Here is a 20,627-nt window from a genome sequence, read left to right on the forward strand (position 1 = left end):
TGTAATGCAAAAACAGACCACACGCTTCAAGTACACAAACTAGAAGGGTCATTTCCAAGCAATGCTTTTTAACTGAATACATACTCACATATAGCACAGCTTCTAGTGTTTTAGTCATGTAACTAAACAAGCTCATGTTAATAACATGCTAAATGTTGGTGAACGGACACTAGTTTACAAGGTTTTATAGCTATTCCCATGGGTATGACATCACCTTTGTCAAGTTTAAGAGAATATTTCAAAATAAAAACTTGTCATCAGTCATGGAACAGGCTGCCCAGGGAAGTGGTGGAGTCCCCATCCCTGGAGGTGTTCAAAAAATGTGTAGATGTGGAACTTCAGGACATCGTTTAGCAGGCATGGTCTTTCCAACCTTAATGATTCTATGATTTCTATGATTCTATGATCTTTATAGTGCGTGCACTGCAAAAACTGTTTAAGCTACAAACAAAAAATAATAGGGATTATTTTCATCAGGAAATGAAACTCATGGTAGACAATTATTCAATAAAATACTTTTATTTATGTACACAGTATAAAGATGCTGTACCATTCAACAAACATAATATTGTACAAGAGCAGACTTGAATTAGCTTAATACTTCTAAATTCACTTTGGTGGGAATCAAAGTGGGAGTCTCCCTGAGGTTAAGAAAGGTGTCTTATTACTGTACATGACATCAATATTTAATCAGTGTTATCAGGAAAAAGGAAAAAAAAAAAACCCTCCAAGATTTGGACATGGGTATTTAGTGGAAGAAGAGCCCAACAGTAGGTGCTGAAAACTATTAGACAAATAAATCACTGTGGTAATGTGACTGCTGCAAGATCATGACCAGTACTGCAAGAGTAAATCTTATAGAAAAACTGGTGGGTGAGAGGGGAGATGATGACAGGTTTTGGAAAAAAGATAAGACAGGACACAAATGGAAGCAAACACAAACTGTGGTTTAGGAATGCTGTATGAAGACGGTAAGAACCAATGCCTGGCCGGGGTGTCTTTGATCAGACTTTTTTCTTGTTTTTTGAAAAAAACGAACAAAAAACCAAACACGAAACACTCCCACCCCCATCATTGTTTGCTGTTCATTTTGTTCTGTTTTTTTTTTTTTCTTGAAAAAAACAAAAGCTTCAGCCCGAAAGGTGACACAAGCAGCACTCATTGAGTAAGCTTGTCCATCAAGAAAGCAGGATGACGTCTCTAACAATCACCTAGGCAAACAAAAAATTCACCCCAAAAGCATTATGCAAGAGTTTTCCAAATGCCGGCAGCAGCACACCCTGTGACCTGATCCAGCCAGTACTGAAGCAGACTGAATTTCTCTACACTGGATTGCAGATGATGCCTTCTAAGAGAGGCTCAACAGCACTGGGATTAGTTTTGCATTAACAACATTTATAAACAAACTGAGGCTAGTCTACCTTTGGGTTGAACAGTAGCACTTAGTTATAAGAGTAGACACCAAAACCCTCCGTTCGAGAACTTTTTCAATCTTGTTTCAGAGCAATGAGACAATCATCCACAATCATAAACCAGAAAATCCTCTTCAAGAGAGCAGCCAAAAGGCAGCAAAGAAAATACTGGAGTATAAAAAAAAAGAGGCTCTGTGTCACAGAACTGGTAACTCCAGCTCTAGGCCACCAAGATGAAGAAAGGTTGTCTGTATTTTTATGTCCTGTTATATTTCTAGCTGGACTGTAAAACCCCCTCGCCCCTCACGCCAACAGAAATAAAATGAGTGCTGTTATTTGCTTTATTGCATAGCTCTCTTGTTCTAGCAGTGTTTACGTTAACAGGTGCTCTTAGGTATTATTAATTATACATAGTTAAGACATGCAAAAAAGGTCTTTGAGATATGCCGTAACAGTCTTTGCGTGAAAAAAATCACTCTAAGATGTATACTAAAAACATTGTGTTATTATGATAAAAAATATTTTTAATGAAAGATTTAAAATCCACTCAATAACATTACACAAATTAATAACACAAAATATTAAAATTTAAAAGTCTGGTGTCACTGATGTTAAGTATCCACCTGTCTGCTTGGACCACACCTAATCTCTTTTTTCAACCCCAAATTCACTACTAACCCCAACCCTCAATATTCTTTTATTTTAGCACACAGACACTTCACCTCCTTTAGCCAGCCACTATGAGAATTACACACTTGGTCCAAACATATTTGTTTCCTGATGTTTCAATTTTCTGTTAGGATTCTTCAGAATTCTGTAGCTGGAATTTTTATAATTATTACCTTGTTTTATTGAATCCAAACCGTTAAGCTGCATGGAGCACACCATCATTTTGATATCTGGAGACTTATCCTCCGCCCCCCCCCGGAACTCCTGCAAGTGAGGTTTCGATTCTGCAAGATATGCATGTGGATCACACATTTGTGTTCCATTTCTAAGGAATTCATCCCTCTGCTTTCTTTTAAAGTACTTTTAATACTACTCTATCACACACAACCCCTCAGCAGAGGTGCGCAACTTCCAGGTTTAGAGAACCCTTTTTTCTATAGCATGCTGTCCAGACAGGTGACACTGCCAAAACACTGCAACCTCATTCTGGCCTGCTTAGAAATCAGAATGTAGCACAAAATTTAGATTCTCCCTATCAACTATCAGCAGGACAGCAGACAGGGTACATTTGTGAACCACCAGTAAAAGGTTTCCTCTCCCTTACAGAGCAGCTCTTCATCTCTGTGCTCACAGCGAGTGAGTTAGGGGATACAGCAACCTGGCCACTGGCTTCCTCCCTTTACTCTGAACAAAATCAAAGACATTCCCACTAAAAAATAATAAAATACTGTTTGGAGTAAACAACCCCACTTCCCTTACACATTTAAAACATTATGCTCCGCCACAGATCAGTACACAAAGCCTCTAACACACGCCTTTACCTCGAATTCTTCACAACCTGGGCCTGCCCACTCTTATTACTTTGGAAAATAAATCTGTGTAACAGTCACATCACACTAAATGACAGAGTTTCAAATGACGGGCTTTTTATCTCTCTAGTTCAGTGTGCCACAACTAACACCTTTGTCATTCTCCTGCCACTAGGCGTCACTCTTTTCTGTCGTGATCTCTATACCGTCATGTGCAGCCCAACATTTCACCCCGGAACCATCAGCCCAACGCCATCAGCGGGAGAACATCCACCACAATTTGCCAAGTCCCTGGCTAAAAAGCAACCCTATTCCTCAGGTCAAGGGGAGATTTAGTGATGTGGCAGATAAAGTGCAAAGGATTGTTATCATCACTTATAAAATAATAATACTAGAAGAACAACCGAACTCCTGAAGGAGGCGATATGAGCTTTACTCCACAGAGGAGTCACCTCAGATTCTAAAAGCCTCCATAACTAAGAGAATTTCCCAAAATAATAGGAACCATCACAGGAACACTAGTGGATCTAATTGCATGACCACTCATGTGGGACCTGCAAAGAAAATAACTTTGGCCATCAACCAGCAAGCTTTTCAAGGATGGAACAGAGTCAAACGTTCTGTCATTGCCTCTTGTATTTCACTGACTTCACGTCCAGAACGGACCACTACGATTACCTAGGCAGACCACCAGTATAACGAATGCCTGCATCCCCACATGCATGTTTGTGGTGGATATGAGCTCCTCCCATACCGAGGGCAACCTGGAAACTACAACTCACTGTGACAGTGAACACTGAAACAATTATCTTCCTCTTCCTCAAGTGCACTTAAAAGAAAAAAAAAAAAAAACCCCACACTAAACCAACAACCCCAACCAAAAAAAACCCCAAACCCAGCCATGACTGCATTCTACCACTGACCAGCTCAGTCACTTGGAATGATTTAATGGCACACAGGAACTAGGTACCCATGCATACCTAACTTGGGTCATAATTGATCTTAATAAACAACATAACATAATTTCCAGTATCAGTATCTCCAACACACATGAAATAGGATTCAAGGTAAACTTGATTCAAGCTGAGCTTAACAGACAAATTAACTCTAAAGCCACTCTGAAGCATTAGGACAAAGGAGACCATTAAAGAGCATGTCACTACTAAACCATGAAATACTGTCCAACCTGACAAAATTGTTGGCATAACTCATAACTAAGAGGTTGAGGATCTTATGTGTATGCACATACGACACGCAAACAATGCTTTTAAATACTTCTGGTACATGTAGAATACTACTAGCCAGGAATCACTGTGTTCATGAGCTTCTTGCAAAAGCTTCTAGTTCATGGGCAAAGAATTACTTCCCATTGTATTCTTCCACTACCCTACTAGGAAACAGCTGTGAACAGTGTTACATCCTCTTCTTCTGATGTGTTTCACCATTTAATTTTCCATTTTCCATTGCTTTATTTTCAAAGTTCCAGTCAGTTGGGCTGAGGAGTTGCTGAGTTTTTTTGTATGTCCAGTACGGGTTAAGTATTAGTGTAACAGCAAATAATCCCGAGAATAAAACAATAAAATGAAGAAGTCCCAGATTTTCCATCACAGAATTCCAATTGAAAATACACACCCACCACATGTGGTAAGTGAGAATCATGCGGCAGTGGAACAGGTGGATCATCACCCACTGGTTAGCCTTCCAGAAAAAGGTACTAGCACAGCCAGCCTAAAAAACAAGAACAAAGTATGCAGAAGTGAGATTGTTACTTCAAGATAAGGCACTGAGGAATCTGCAGAACTAATGCAAATACCCAGCTTTCACATGCTCTCAGGCATTTTTTCCACGTAGAGCTACAATATTGCACACGCATAAGGCATCCCACACAGAATGAACCTACATCATCTCACTATCCGCACGCACACAGCATCATACAGAACCTATACGGAGGACTACAGAAACATCATCACGACAAAAGCAGGTATCACAATAACATGTTTGTCAGTCAGATGAACGCAGTTTTGCTGAAAATCTGTCTATACAAACCACACAGATTACCTGTGGACAAGTGAGATGCATGAAAACTGTTACAAACATAATCTGAAAATGATCACATTCTTACCTTTAGAAGCATCCAGGAAATGCACGTCGAAGGAGTACTCATCTCCAGCAGCATTCCCATCAAAGGCAGATAATGTCCTGATTTCACATTTATTACTAGACCAGCCAAGCCACCAAAAGCAAGCAAGTGATGAACTACCAAGAACACATCAAATGTTCTAAAAATAACGTTGGACACATGAACAGCTACATTTTCAAGCAAGAAAAATCCAGCAGCTATTAAACAGTTAAACCAACTCCACTTTTGCTGTGAATACACTTTGTCAGCATGAAAAACAGGATCTATGAGCAAAGCCCATAACCCGGCAACACAACTTTGAAGTCCAAACACACCACGTGTGACCGCCATATTCCAAAACACCTTCTCCTTTGCATACAAGGCACAGTAAGTGGTACTTGTCCATGAAGACAACCAGTGAGACAGAAGGAATACTCCCAGGTAGATTAAAAAACCAGCAGCTAAAAATGTCAAACGAACTTCCCATAAAAGATAGTCCCAGTCAAAAATGGTCCCAAACACTGTATCATCATTTGTTGGATTCATTTCTTCTTTTTTACAGAGCAAAGCCTTGCAAGGGGCTTGACACTTCTCACCCGCACTACAGTCTCCTTTAAGCCTATTCAGTCTCTGCTACTACGCAAACCAGAAACCATGAACTCTTCTTTTCCATCTGGAACAAGGAAAAAGAAATTAAATGAATTTTTAAGTCATCCATATACATAGCTTCTAAACTGTACAGAACTCACTTCCACTGCAGTTAGAACTTTGGTCCTGTTGCCATTAGGCACAGTCATCCCAAAGACAGGCAGACAGACAAAAAAAAAATTAAGGACTGTGCTTAAGATTAATAATTGGCCTGCAAAATCTGTATCAGTACAAAGTAATGCACTGAAACAAAAGCTGAAGAGGGCAAATAGGACGGCAAGAAAGAGAAAGACAAAATACAAGAAGAAAACCCTGTTTTCTCACTTATGAAACTTGTATTTCAACATCAGTGTGCAGTTATTCTCCTGCTCCATTATTCTCCTACTCCCCTGCTTTTCCACCAATTCCTACGGCTTTGGGTGCAATTCAGAATCTCAAATACAGACTACGAAACCTTAATCCAGTAAGTGGGACGACGTACACAGAAAAGGGCTTCCAGGATCATATCTCAAAACAAGACTTTGCAATCAGTTTCTGAATATTAAACCATTTTCCAGCATAAAACATAGTCCAAAAATGCAAGAAGAGTATGGAATGCAGACAAGCAACATTAGTATGCATTATTAACAACATTAGCGTCATTAACTGAACAGCCCAGCAGCAAGTGCCTCAAGCTAGCTGAAACTTCCTGAAGACACCATCGTTCAAAAACAAAGATTTGTGGGGAGGTCAAAGCCAGGCAATACTGAAATATTTGAATGCCAGCTCATTTTATGAACGACTTCAGCAGTCTCAGCACGACCACTGGACCCACCACAGCCTCCGAGCGCTCAGAACCACAACGCGTTGGGAATTGGGTGGGAGCTGGGTGAAAAAACCACCACGACGGCTGAGGGCAGAGCTGCCGCCTTGCCTCGCCAGGCAGCAAACGCCAACACCACGGCCGAGATCCTGCGGGACCTGCTCGCCCTGGCCCCTGCTCGCAGATGCCCCCCTCCAAGGCGCGGGTGCGGGGTGGGCTGCCAGCCCCGGCCCGAGGGCCCCACTCCCGCCCCACACCTGACAAGCCGGACCCCTCCTCGCACCTCCCGGGGGAAAAACGGGGTAAAACCACACTAACCCGACGGCACGAAGAGGCCCTGGGCACCACGGCAAGCCCCGGCTCCAGCAGGGCCGCCACAGCTCCCCCGCCCAGCACCAACACCCGCGCCCCGGCCCGTCCCCGCGGCCGCCGAGCCCCTCACGCAGACCCGGGGCGGCCGGCCCCGGCGCACAGACCTCGCTCACACCCGCCGCTCCTCACCCGCAGCGTTGCCCGAAATGGCGGGCCGGCCCTTCCCAGCTCCGGGACTGCCGCTCGCCGGCCTCCCGGGAGCGCCCGGTCCGACCCGACCCGACCCGCCCCGACCCGGGAGGCCCGGCCCGCCGCGGTTCCCACAACAACCGCCCGCAGTCGGGCAGCCGCCAGACACCCCCTGCGCATGCGCCCCGCCCCGCCGGCACGAACCACGGCCGGGCGCCGCGGGGGGGGCTGCGGCTGTACCACTTGGTGCACGGGGGGCGCGGGGGTCGGCGTGCTTAGGAGGTGGCTCTCCTCACCTAATAGCGGGGCCGTCAGCACCACTGAAAAGTGCGTAATATTTAACAGATGCCTGCTGGACAATTAAAGAGAAAAAAGAAGTAGCAGTGATGCCATAGCCAGGACCTTTACATATAATTATCCAATTTCATTGAAGGCATCAAATTATTAAATGGATGTCACGGGGTTCTGCTGCATGATTCTCTCCATACTTGTGAAAATTGGTGCTGTGATCCCCGTGACTCAGCCCGGCTGGATCTTGTGAGCGTCACCGGCGGAGGCCTGATACCGGACGACAGGTCCACTGACGCCGCGCTGGGCTGTGCTTCAGCCCGCCCCGGGATTCAGTTTGGCTTCCACACGCAAGACTGGCAGTGGCTGCAGGTTTCGGTGGGAAAAGCTCAGTTCCGTGATGGACCAGGTTGCTCCACCAAAAAGTGGCCCAAAAAATTAAAATGAAATCAAGCGACAACTTCCCTTGCACGGAGGATCAGCCTGGAACAGCCGAAACCCTGCGCTGGGTGGACTGGCGCTGAGAGCCCTGAGCTGGGAGATCAGCCCTGGCAGTCCCACGGGCGCGCGGTTTGCAGCCGGGGACAGGGGAAGGCCGCCATTCCCTGAGGAAAACCGGGTCCTGCCACTGCAGCACGGTAACTGGGCAGCAGGGGGTTTGTGCATTGGCTTTTAATTGCTAATGTGATAACCCTGTCCCTGACGGACCCCTCAAGCTCTGTGGAAAGTGAGACCTGTTCAGATGCCACCTCAGTGGTTTAGGTACGGGAAGCCTGCTTCAATTTTTTTCGGGAAAAGTCTGGGAGCAAAACCTACTGCTTGCGTCTCCTTTCAACGTGCTGGGCGTGAGGTGTTACGCCTCCCCTCCGAGCCCCTCTGCGGACAGCCCCAGGGGACAGCAGGGTCTGGCCGGAGCCATGCCCACACAGAATCACAGAATCGTAAGGGTTGGAAGGCACCTCTGGGGATCATCCAGTCCAACCCCTCTGCCAAAGCAGGGTCACTTACAGCAGGCTCCACAGGACTGTGTCCAGGCAGGTCTTGAATATCTCCAGAGAAGGAGACTCCACAACCTCCCTGGGCAGCCTGTTCCAGGGCTCCGTCACCCTCAGAGGGAAGTTCTTCCTTCTGTTCAGATGGAACTTCCTATGCTTCAGTTTGTGCCCATTGCCCCTTGTGCTGTCGCTGGGCACCACTGAAAAGAGTTTGGCCCCATCCTCCTGACATCCACCCTTGAGATATTTATAAGCATTTATAAGGTCCCCTCTCAGCCTTCTCTTCTTCAGGCTGAACAAGCCCAGCTCCCTCAGCCTTTCCTTGCAGGAGAGATGCCCCAGTCCCCTGATCATCTTTGTAACCCTCCACTGGACTATCTCCAGTAGCTCTTCATCTTTCTTGAACTGGGGAGCAAAGAACTGGATGTAGTACTCCAGATGGGGCCTCACTAGGGCAGAGTAGAGGGGGAGGAGAACCTCCCTCGACTTGCTGGCCACACTCTTCTTAATGCACCCCAGAACATGCTCAGACATGGTCTGGGTGCCACCGAGCCAAGCCCCATGCCTTGTGGGGCTCCGCCACTGGTAACTCCAGCCCTGCCCGGGAGGCCCAGGCTCAGCAGTAAATGCAAGAAATTTCAGCCAAAATACTTGTTTCATGCAAAGAGCACACTCATGATCAAGTGACAGAGATCGTAATGACATAGGCTAGCAAGTCAGTCCTGTAGACAGAAGGATTCATCTTTGCACAAAAGCAAGAGCAAATCGTTTGCAGGGCTTTGAGGTACAGTCAGAGCTGTTTGCTAACTCTGAAGGGGAAAAGGGCTGCAGGGCCTGAGAGATGCTAAGCATCTAGGAGCTGTTACTTGGGAAGTGCTTCCTAGCTGGTGGTGGATATTCGTTTAATAACCTCTGTTCCTTCACAGATGCTGGACCTGTCCTGGGTAACATCAAAAGGATGAGAAAGCTGAACAAGCAAAAGCTGGGTGAGTTACTGGGAAGAAATTGCTGTCCTAAGCAACACGATGGGGCCGATGCACCGAGGGCATGTGTTTTAGCTTTGCCTAATTTTATTTTTCCCATAGCTGTCTTTAAAGAATTCCTTTAAATTGTAACACCTTGAGGCAGGAAATTTTTTTACTTACATATACGGAACTGTGATCAACTGTAAAAAACAAGATCACAGATAGGCTGTTGTGTTTCTTGGGGATTTTCCTTCTCTTCGCTACCTTTCTTGCCTTCTCAAGCAAAATCTCATTTTTAAATTACTACCAGCCATAGCCATGATGTAATAGTTTAGTGTTACTTTCTGAATCTACTGATACTACAACCATACTTAGTGACAACTTTTTAATAGGTGCCTCATCATGGTAATTATGATCACTTCAGGTATGTCAGGTTCTTCCTGTGGTGAAGCTCATCCTCCATATTATGTCATATTCAGTTCTCCCTTTTACAGCCATTCTGGCTGGATGCTACAGCATGCCCTGTCCAAAGCTAAATTTCCTGACTCTCTGCACTGTCTGGGTTTTGGAAGACTTTCTCAGCATCTTCGGAATGCCACAGCTGGAAGAGCAAAGAGCACCTCCAGGCAGGGAGCCCTGCCTGCAGTCTCGATGATCCACCCCTTGTAGCTAAGAGCCTCTTCATACTGGTTCAGTAGCTTTTGCCTGCAGTCAAGAACTAAAAGTTTTATTTTTTTTCACTTTACAGTATCTGTGTTTTGTTGCCTCAAGGGCTACATCTACACAACCCCTCATGTAGGGGCTGCCTTTTACTCTGAAATGGGGTGGCTACATCCCAGCTGCCCATTGAATATGATTTTGCCACTCACTATCTCCCAAAACATCCGTAGAAATGTTGGTGTCAAAAGTCTCTTTGACCAGTCTCCTGCTTCAAACAGGACCAATGCCAAATATCCAGGAACAGTCTAGAAAAGTACTAGTTGGCACAGGCCAAGCTTCTTTCAGGTAGCGTACTAATAATTACATATTGCATGCAGTAATGAATCAGTAGTTCCTCTGTTGTATTTACTGATAGACAGATAGCTGATGATAGTTAAAATGTTTTTAGTTTTATCACTTTTTTTTTCTTCATTCTCCAAATTGGAGTGCCATGATCCCAGGTCCTTCTCCTGCTCCCTGTACTTTCAGAGGCAGACTAGTACCCCCTCAGTGGTGTAAGAGCACTTTAAAGGCTGAGGCTTAGGAGAGGGGTATGGAGGACACAAGGCAAACTAGTGAGACCTTCAGTGAGACGGGAGCCTACAGTTTGTGCAGAGGCTGTGGGATGACTATTATGGGACATGTATGACTGCTTGTGTGTATGTGTGGTAGGAATACAGAATACAGCCAACCGGTGCTTCTATTGCCATTGCCAGTGAGTTGGGAAATGTGTTTTAGGAGTGGGTTGATAAAGCAGTTTCACTCCCATTGTCAGATTAATCCATCCATTGCAGACAACTCTTTGTCCTGTAAAGATTTGCCTTGGACATGTGATTTACCATGGCCAACTGTCTGAGTTTCAACAAGGCCAAATGCCGGGTCCTGCACTTCGGTCACAACAACCCCATGCAATGCTACAGGCTTGGGAAAGAGTGGCTGGAAAGCTGCCCATTGGAAAAAGATCTTGGGGTTCTGGTTGACAGCCGGCTGAACATGAGCCAGCAGTGTGCCCAAGTGGCCAAGAAGGCCAATGGCATCCTGCCTTGTATCAGGAATACTGTGGCCAGCAGGAGTAGGGAGGGGATCGTGCCCCTGTACTCGGCAGTGGTGAGGCTGCACCTGGAGCACTGTGTTCAGTTTTGAGCCCCTCACAACAAGAAAGACATTGAGTTGCTGGAGTGTGTCCAGAGAAAGGCAACAAGGCCGCTGAGGGGTCTAGAGAACAAGTCTTATGAGGAAAGGCTGAGGGAGCTGGGCTTGTTTAGCCTGAAGAAGAGGAGGCTGAGAGGGGACCTTAGAAATGCCTATAAATACCTTAAGGGTGGGTATCAAGAGGAGGGGGCCAGACTCTTTTCAGTGGTGCCCAGTGACAGGACAAGGGGCAACGGGCACAAACTGAAGCACAGGAAGTTCCATCTGAACATGAGGAAGAACTCCTTCACTCTGAGGGTGACGGAGCCCTGGAACAGGCTGCCCAGGGAGGTTGTGGAGTCTCCTTCTCTGGAGATATTCAAGACCCGCCTGGACAAGGTCCTGTGCAGCCTGCTGTAGGTGACCCTGCTTTGGCAGGGGAGTTGGACTGGATGACCCACAGAGGTCCCTTCCAACCCCGAACATTCTGTGATTCTGTAATTGTTGATGGCATCCTTCATATTCCTTTTTGAGCCCACCATACAGACAGCACTACGAGGCTGTCTTCTGGATGGTTGTACACCTGGCATATACCAGACAGGAACTGAGAGCATGACTGAACTCCGCATGGATCCAGTTCAGAGCGTCCTGCAGCAGCTGAAGGTAAGCAGCATCACCAGTGAAGGCAAGAACCTGCACACACTAGAAGCCTACAGTGTTTCGCAGACAAGAACATTGTCCCAGCTCACTGCAGAGATTCTGGAGTCCTAGGTATGCAGGTATTTTGCACACAGCTGTGTGGCTACTGTTAGTGTACATGGTGAACAGCGAGGCCTTGAAATATGGTGAGATTACATTATTTTTAATAGTCATTAACCCATTAAAGGGGCACCAGTGAAAAAAAGTTTGTCATAGTAGATATACCCTGCTGCAGGAATGTTGTCCAGGATATTTTAGGTACTGAGCAACCAAAACCAGTGTGGAAATATCAGCGTGACTAAGCTAAGTTACATATGAGACCCTTTATCTATTGTTCATGCTTTACATACCGTTCAAATGAGACCATCCGTTGAGAAGAACCACAAAACCCTGGCTGATGAGGATACAAAAATTTGGAATTGCATCTGTTGTGGGGAGTGACCCATATGTGTTGCAGTCTGCACATGGTTTGTGCCCTCTGACACTCATGTTTAAATCTGCAGCATGAGTATGAATGAAATGCTTGAAAGCAGGCTACCCTCACTAGGGCAGCACTCAGCTATGCTATTGATCAGTATAAATGAGTCCTGGACAAAGTCTCTTCTCTGTTCATATCTATACTGGTTTTTTGTGATGTCTTTTAAAATCCTAAATCTTAAAATGGAACTATTTAATAAACGGAGAGAAACCAAGACTTTCTCTTACCTTCTGAGTAGCATGTGAAGGAACTGAAGTTACTGCCTTAGGTTATCTTAATTCATTTTTTAATTCCAGAGTACCAAAAACCTGTAGTCAGTGGTACTATATGTTGAACTAAGTCCAATGAGTATAAATAAAACCTGAACTGGTAATCTTCGCAATAGAGGATGAAAAGTCTGTTGCTATTCAAAAAGCCAAGACCCCACTGACTTCTCAAAAGGTTTTAGCCCTCTCTTCCCAAAGTTTTAGAAAAGCTTGCACATTTACAGACACAGATCCATGCAGATACACACAACTTGTGCTGACTTGTTGCATAATCACATATTTTCAGTGACATATTTCTTGAATTCTTTTTTTTAAACCAAAATTTGTTCCTTTACTACCTACTAATCTGCAGTCTGCGTTCAAATCCATGGGAGCTTTACTACTAATTGTGGGAGCTTTGCTTCACGTCTGTGGGAGATTTACTGCGTGCCTGCCTCAAGGAACTCTGTAGCAATACCAAATGTGTAATCTCGTTTTGTTACTGTTTTACACACACTCTCAAAGTTCTCCTGATTCTTGTCCAACAAGTGCTTATGCAGTATTCCTACATGCAAACTACAGCTATTCCAAGGAGCTCTTTGAACATGCTTGTTTAAGGCATTTTTCCTCTCAGCTAATAGGAAGCATACTCGGCTTCTTTCAGAAGGCCTGTATTATGAGGCTTTCATTCGTGCCAAGGACTCAGAAAGTCTTTACATTGCATAACATATTCATCTACCCACACTGGTTTGCGTTCCTCAGTACTTGGAGATTAGCAATAGTTTCTACAAACCCTTTTTCTACTTCACTTATGGTCAGTTTTAAAAGAGGTAATCAACTTTAACTCCTTATGCTCCAGGACAGATAGTGATAATAGTTGCCTTTATGAAGCACTTGGTACTCTCAAAATCTAAGAAAATTCAGATTTGTTGAGCATCCAGATTTGGACCTAACAATTGTGGGAAAAAATAGCAGCAATGAAACCAGGTGTTTCTGCCTGCTTGAATCTTTCCATATAATTCAAATAATGTAGAAGAACCGGAGATTCTTTGTTCAGTCCCTCTCAAGATTATCCCCCATTTCTTTTTTTCTATACGAAAATTTTATGAAAATGCTGGAGGTGTACAACCGCTGTTGAGTATTGCCGTATATCCCAGTCTCACTAAAAAAGCTCTGTTGGGTGTAGACACAGTTCAGGATGTTTGTTACACCCATGCTGACCCTGTGACGTCTGGCCATTCCCTGTCCACTACTTAATTGCACCTCACCAAGTACAGCCTTTGGGCAATTATTCCTTCAGTATTTCCTCCCTTCCCATTCTTTTACTTCCATTCAAGGCAAGAAATCTTACCTTTTTTTTTTCTTCTAGCCCTAATCTATTTCCATTTTGATACAAGCCACTCTCCAGCTCTCCCCTGCTTGGGCCAACCATTTGTCTCAAAAGTTTCTCTGAATCTCAACTTCTCTCTCCTGTTAGCCCTACAATTAATCTGCAATGCATAAGACATTTCTGCTTCACCTCTTCTTTGTCTCCTTAAGCTCACACCTTGCTCCAAAGCCTTCGTATTCTCTTTCCATTTTACAAGCTTCTCTTTATATTCCATGTACCATAAACATGTCTCTGGAATCACTGCTTAAATATATTTCATAATATATATTTTTTTCCTCCCTCTTCTCCCTAACTCTGTTAGGTCCCTGGCCAGTAAAGGCCTCTTTATGCTGGTCCCTGAGGATTTTCACCTCCTACTGCCCAGAATCACTGGTGACACTATAACAACTTATTTTACCCCATAGGAATAATAAATAAGAATAATACCGACTGTGTCCAGTCCTGGATGTAAGTTCCGTGGTTGCTTCTGGCTGGCTTCAGGTAACTAGCATGAGGTGACGATACAAGCTTGGGTCCGCAGTTGAACCTTTTTATTCCTCCCTCGCCAAGCAACACGTCTTAACAATGTTCACTGGAACAAGTTGTTCTGCCTTAGTAGTTAGGCTCTTGCTTCACAGCCATAGTCATGAAGGTTAGTCTAACTGGTGTTTCAGGTTTACCCAGAATCTGTAGTACTTCTTTCTCATGTCTCATGCGGGTACCTCCAGTGCCTCTTCAGGAATCGCAGGAAAATCCTGTGTCTGTTTCATGGAATATATGCTTATCATTTTGGAGTTTTATTTAGCTCCAGGTAGTCTCACCTGAATAGAAATCAGAGACTTTACCAGCAGGCAAAATTATGTTTTTCAAGTTAGAACAGCCAGTGACTGGCTTACCAGTGGGTCTCTAGCAAAGGTTTGATGCCAGAGTACCACCTCAGATCGTCTTCCAGTTGTATCTGTAGACAGCTTCAAACAGTTCCTGTGAAAATTTTCTGAGATGAAGTGAAGGACCTTACAGTTACTGTTTGGTGATGGTGGGCAGAAATCAGGAACATTTCTGTGGCCTCAGTCAGTAATCTAATAAATTTACTCTGGGGGATTTCAGTAAAATGACAGCAAATCCATCATATTGACAAGATTCTCAACAGCTTAAATGACTTCTTGGAATAAGCAGTCCATAAGCAGTAAAGAGGATGGAAGGTGACAAGCTAGTGTCCTGTTTTCAGCTTCATCCAAGTATCCATTCAGGTATTTCGCAAGTTGCAGTACTGTGCAATAATGACAACAGTATAAAGCAACTACTAATACCAGAAATTGAGAACAAATGGAAAGAAAAATTATTTTTTTTTAAAACATTTTGCTAGGGATAATTGGGAGAAATAAAAGAAAAGTTTAAAACAGCAGCTGGGAATGAGCTTCTATCATGGCAGGTTATTCTAGACTTGCAAAAGATGGAAATCCTTTTTTATATAATCTATTTAAATTCATAGTATAAGAAGAGTGTAACAACTCACTTCAGATATTCCAAAAAATAAATTCTACAAACTCATATTAATGTATAAATTCTACAAACTTGTATTAATAAGTTTTCCAGTCTCTTCAAATATCTAACACAGTTTTTAATTTAACTAAGCCTCTGGTGCTGAAAAAGCTTTCGAATACCTCCTTTCTCTCCAAAGCTAGGTTATATGCAGTGGTCAAGGGTCAAGCATTTGATGTCTGCCACAAATCTGTCAGAGTGTTAAATGAGCATAGAGTTTTCCTCATGGTCTGCTATTTACTGCATTATAGCAGCTCTGTGGTGTGCTGAAACAGAAGGCATCATCCAGCACATGACCATTGAATTGATTTATGCCTGTTCATGGTCAGGCCCTGTGTGGGCTTTTTCGATTTCTTTGTATTCCATCCTTCCTGAATTTTCACTTTCAGTAAAATGTAAACTGACCTTTGCATTATTTCACTAGACTCTTAAATACTGCAGTGGGTTCATCAGATAGGTTAATGTGCAGGGTAAAACTTAAGGTCTTCCATTCACAATATTCATATCCACAGAGGGGAAAGAATATATTGTAAGGGTTAGAAGAAAAGAAAGAGAAATGTGGCAGAGTATTCTCTGCCAAGTTATTCTCCCCTATTTCTTGCAAGCTTAATCAAAAGCCCACTGAAATAAATCATAACAGGTTATGGATATAACCCATTATAGCATTCTTTAGAGTATTCAAAGGAGATTTAAAGGAAATGACACAATCAAGAAATGATAAAATTTAAAGGAAATAAGGTTTTATGTAATCTTGCCCTTCGCACATCAGCCCACAGGAGATTTTCACAGTACCTTTTGAACCAGTCAGTCGGTTTCATCCAACATAAATATGTTCTTAAAAGTTTCATAAAAATCAGTAGAGAGGCGCTCCCAATTAGTACCCCATGAAAAGAAAGGCTGCACCACAAAACAACAGTTTTCTATCCTGTTTGGCTACAGGCCCATCAGTTATCACAGACAGCCCTATACCAACAGCACCTTGCCAGCTGCAGCCACGGGGCAGCTCACTCTGCACATTGCCAAGGACCACACAAGACAGCCAGGACTAATATGTTAAGGAAGCATTAGAGAAATTTATGGTGGAAAAATCACAGGAAACAAGTTTCCTTTGCTTTGCTTCTCTCAAAACAATTTGATTTTGCAATTAGTAGTGGCTGCTCCGAAGCACGAACAGGCTTCTCAAGCCTAATTCTCAGAAAAGTTCACACCCAACTTTATGAAGAATTCAGTGGGATTTCTCACAGTGAAAAACATGAGTAAGTCTTTGTGGACTGAGGCTGTAATCTGTTAAATCTACGTGTAAATATTTCCTCACATTCAAAAGGTTAGGCTGTGGCATAGCCTCACTGGTGACCAGCAGGCTATGGAAGAAGACAGTTTTTAGTGGTCCAAAAGCTACAGTTACATACCCACACTCCTTTCTTTGAAAACGATGATGCTACAGCACAATGCTTTATCTGTTTACTATGTGCACACAGTATGTCAGAGATGGGTGTTTGTTACTGTTTCTTGCATCCTTTGACTTCAGAAGATTTAGGCATCAGAAAATACAGCACAAGGAAAATTAGAACATATGCTGCATAATTTTTTAGTTTTACACTGATAGAGACTCCTAAATAAAGCAGGGCTTGGTGTAATAATTAACTTCTTACTAGATTCTGTCTTCTCACTTGCACAGAACTTGACAGCTTCCCTAAGTGTGAAGTCAGCCTGGTTTTCTCGTTCTTGAAAAAATGATCCCCAATCTGTAAATAGTTGTTTTAACTTTTTCTTAGTTTTCCTATATCTTCTAAGACAGTATTTTGCAACCAGGTATGTTAATAAGGGAAAAGCCCCACTGGGAGTTATAGTAGAGGTCTTCACTGTAACCAGAGTACATTTTTTCCTACAAAGGTGACAGTGTGGCCTGAACTTTGTAATGAAGTTGCTATTTTTGTGAATCAACAGAAATGTGACACTTGCTTACATAAGCTACAGAAATCAACGGCCCTAGTTCTTTACCAGTTATTTGAAAAAGAAAACCAAAACCCCCAGGCATCAGGCTTATCTTATATATAAGGAATCCAAATGAAATAAATGTCTTAAAAAAGAGAACAAACTGAAGGCAGAAGAAGCCAATTAATTAGTCAGCACCTCTGCTATAAAGAGACAGTTTTGACAGTGGCAAGGTGCGGGACCCCTGTTGTTCCAGCATATCCAGTGGATAAGCTATTATCAGAAACTAGATTTTAGCTGCCAGGTAGTTCTAATTCTGATTTAGCCTTGAGGCAATTCCAGATTTCCTAAGGGAAAAATAGAAGATCCCCCAGTAAATGTTTTTCCAGCTCAGGAACAGAAAGGGATGAAACGGCTGCGCAGAATGAAACCTCCCCTAAGGTCTTTAGCAGGAGTGAGCTCACTTTTCCCTGTAAAATGAAACGTAAATTTACCTACACTACCAGAAATCAAACTGACTATCAAGGAGATAGCAGCTGTGCTCATGAAATCATTTCAAGAGAGTCTGCAGAGCATTCAACTCTTCAACACATATAAAGGGCCTCTGCACTGACAATGCAATAGATTTCCGTTTGCTAAGGTTATAGTTTCATTCTGCTGGAGTCACTGGCTTTAAAACTGCATGCCAAGAAAATCAGATTAATCATTACCACTGCTGAAGAGGATAAACTCAAAGAGAAAAAAATACTGTGAGTACTTCAGAATGACAGATTTCTGAGGAAATCTGATCATCAACAACATATTGCAACAGCAATAAGTAATAAAATACCAACTTCACCTGAACCCCAAACATAAGCTTCCAGATACACACTGCTTATTTTACCCCATGTAAGTAGTTATACATTCCCTGTTCTCTGTGTTGTGTTCAGTACAGAGCTGGCATTGGTAGCTGGAAGCAGCATGAAAGAAGTGAATACATTGGCCATAGCAACAGATCACTTAAGTGCAATCTGAAGTTTTTATGGCTTGAGTTATTATGACTTGCAAACTCATCATCTATCACAGGAGGTGAATTTTTCATGAACTGGCCTGAAGAATGAAAACGAGAAAATACCTCCAGCTTCTTCCAAAGTAACCGTCAGGAAGAAATGCAAGTACTAATTAGAGTGGTACTGCTGCATAACAGAAGTCACAACACATCAAGGTCTTTAGAAGCGAGTGGGAAGTGAATAAGAACAAAGAAGGGAGCTTTTAGAATGCTCGATGGGCAAATTAAAATTCAGCATTAACAGGGAGGTATGCAGATGAGAATACAATAGGTAGAAGCTGCCAGAGGAAAATCCTACTTCCTGTTGTGTTCCTTATTTTAGAGAGACGAGAAATCAAGCAGAACTAAGGCTGGGGCACATGTTCATTCCAAGATCTGACTGTGCTAGCAGAAGCTTTTGTCTTCAGCTGAACACCTCTCCTCTCCCCCACCACCCATGTTACAGCTTACTGCCCAATGCCCGTCAAAGCGAGCTGGGTTACTTTGAACTGTGACCCTTTTCTGACCTGTCACATTTAGCTCCATAGAATCACAGAATCACAGAATAGTAGGGGTTGGAAGGGACCTCTGTGGGTCATCTGGTCCAACCCTCCTGCCGAAGCAGGGTCACCTACAGCAGGCCGCACAGGACCCCGTCCAGGCGGGTCTTGAATATCTCCAGAGAAGGAGACTCCACAACCTCCCTGGGCAGCCTGTTCCAGTGCTCCGTCACCCTCAGAGGGAAGAAGTTCCTCCTCATATTCAGACGGAACTTCCTGTGCCTCAGTTTGTGCCCATTGCCCCTTGTCCTGTCACTGAGCACCACTGAAAAGAGCTTGTCCCCATCCTCCTGACACCCACCCTTCAGATATTTGTAGGCATTTATAAGGTCCCCTCGCAGCCTTCTCTTCTTCAGGCTGAACAAGCCCAGTTCCCTCAACCTCTCCTCGTAGGGGAGATGCTCCAGTCCCCTCACCATCCTCGTAGCCCTCCGCTGGACTCTCTCAAGTAGCTCTTCATCTTTCTTGAACTGGGGAGCCCAGAACTGGACACAGTACTCCAGATGAGGCCTCACCAGGGCAGTGTAGAGGGGAAGGAGAACCTCCCTCCTCCTGCTAGCCACACTCTTCTTGATGCACCCCAGGATCCCATTGGCTTTCTTGGCAGCCAGGGCACACTGCTGGCTCATGGTTAACCTGTCGTCCACCAGGACACCCAGGTCCCTGTAGGTCCATGTAGGTAAGGAACAATTCTGCAGGCAGCCCAGCCAACAGCTGGGAGGGAACTATAGCATCTGGCAGGAGAGCCATAATGGCCTTCTAGCTGACGTAGCCTGGAGCTGGAGAAGGAGCTGTGTCCATTGTCTGGCTCTCCACAATTAGTGGTGGCTTCCGTGACTGCCACTAAAGTTGGCACAATTTCGTATGCAAAAGATTCATAAAGCATCAGCCCTTAATGGTAGCAAAAACAACTGAATTGCTTTACAAAAGAGGAATCCTTGAGTAAATCTGTACACCACAGACCTTAAGTTAGGCCAGTCTGTGATGTGGCTGTAATTGGCAGGAGAAAAAAACACAACATAGCACCAAATGCAAAATAGCATGTCATTTGGCTAAAAGTAGTGGCAAATTGAAACATTCTTCTCCCTGAAACTGCAATTCTTATTACCTGTATGTGCCAGATGTGAGACCAGTAGCTGCCAGCAAGTAACTAAGGAAAGAGAAACGGCAAACTGTAACAAAACTGTTGGGTGAAATTTTACTCCTGAGAGTAGTCCATCGAAGCATTATGGTATGGCGGCTGACCACATGAGAAGTGCCGTGAGCCGCGCCAATGCTTCTGTCCAATTCCCAGAACTTCAGTGTATTGTTTGGTGTATAAGAATAGGATATATATATAGGGTCTCCCCAGTAAGGGGAGATTTTATTGCGGCCTTTCAGTATGTAAAGGAGGCTTGTAAGAAAGATGGGGACAAACTTTTTAGCAGGGCCTGCTGTGATAGGACAAGGGGTAATGGTTTTAAACAGAGGGAGGGTAGATTTAGACTGGATATAAGGAAGACATTTTTTACAATCAGGGTGGTGAAACACTGGAACAGGTTGCCCAGAGAGGTGGTAGATATCCCATCCCTGGAAACATTCAAGGTCAAGTTGGACGGGGCTCTGAACAACCTGGTCTAGTGGTAGATGTCCCTGCTCATTGCAGGGGTGTTAGACCAGATGACCTTTAAAGGTCCCTTCCAACCTAAACTATTCTATGATTCTACGATTCTATGATTCTGTGATTCTATATCT

General features: G+C 43.9%; 1 protein-coding gene across 2 annotated transcripts; it reads right to left on the reverse strand.

The window, feature by feature from the left end:
- Nucleotides 1-500: 500 nt before the first annotated feature.
- CLN8 (CLN8 transmembrane ER and ERGIC protein) lies at nt 501-7,122 on the reverse strand. Of its 2 annotated transcripts, none has more exons than XM_075414724.1 (3): nt 6,961-7,122; nt 5,013-5,682; nt 501-4,618 (listed from the first exon to the last, which is right to left on the reverse strand). In XM_075414724.1, the coding sequence occupies exons 2-3, from the start codon at nt 5,553-5,555 to the stop codon at nt 4,304-4,306; spliced, it is 858 nt and encodes a 285-aa protein (XP_075270839.1). In that variant the 5' UTR covers nt 5,556-5,682; nt 6,961-7,122; the 3' UTR covers nt 501-4,303. The 2 variants fall into 2 exon arrangements, with proteins under 2 accessions (XP_075270839.1, XP_075270838.1); XM_075414723.1 differs by having other exon boundaries at nt 6,936-7,122.
- Between the last annotated feature and the right edge of the window lie 13,505 nt (nt 7,123-20,627).

This window comes from Opisthocomus hoazin, chromosome 2 (genome assembly GCF_030867145.1).
Source record: "Opisthocomus hoazin isolate bOpiHoa1 chromosome 2, bOpiHoa1.hap1, whole genome shotgun sequence".
NCBI classification, from domain to species: Eukaryota; Metazoa; Chordata; class Aves; order Opisthocomiformes; family Opisthocomidae; genus Opisthocomus; species Opisthocomus hoazin.

Excerpts from the sequence above, each read along its gene's own strand:
- CLN8 (XM_075414724.1), bottom strand. The coding sequence starts at position 5,555 with ATGAATCCAACAAATGATGATACAGTGTTTGGGACCATTTTTGACTGG. Across the intron at positions 4,619-5,012 it reads TTTCCTGGATGCTTCTAAAG|GCTGGCTGTGCTAGTACCTT; the intron begins GTAAGAATGTGA and ends CTTGTTTTTTAG.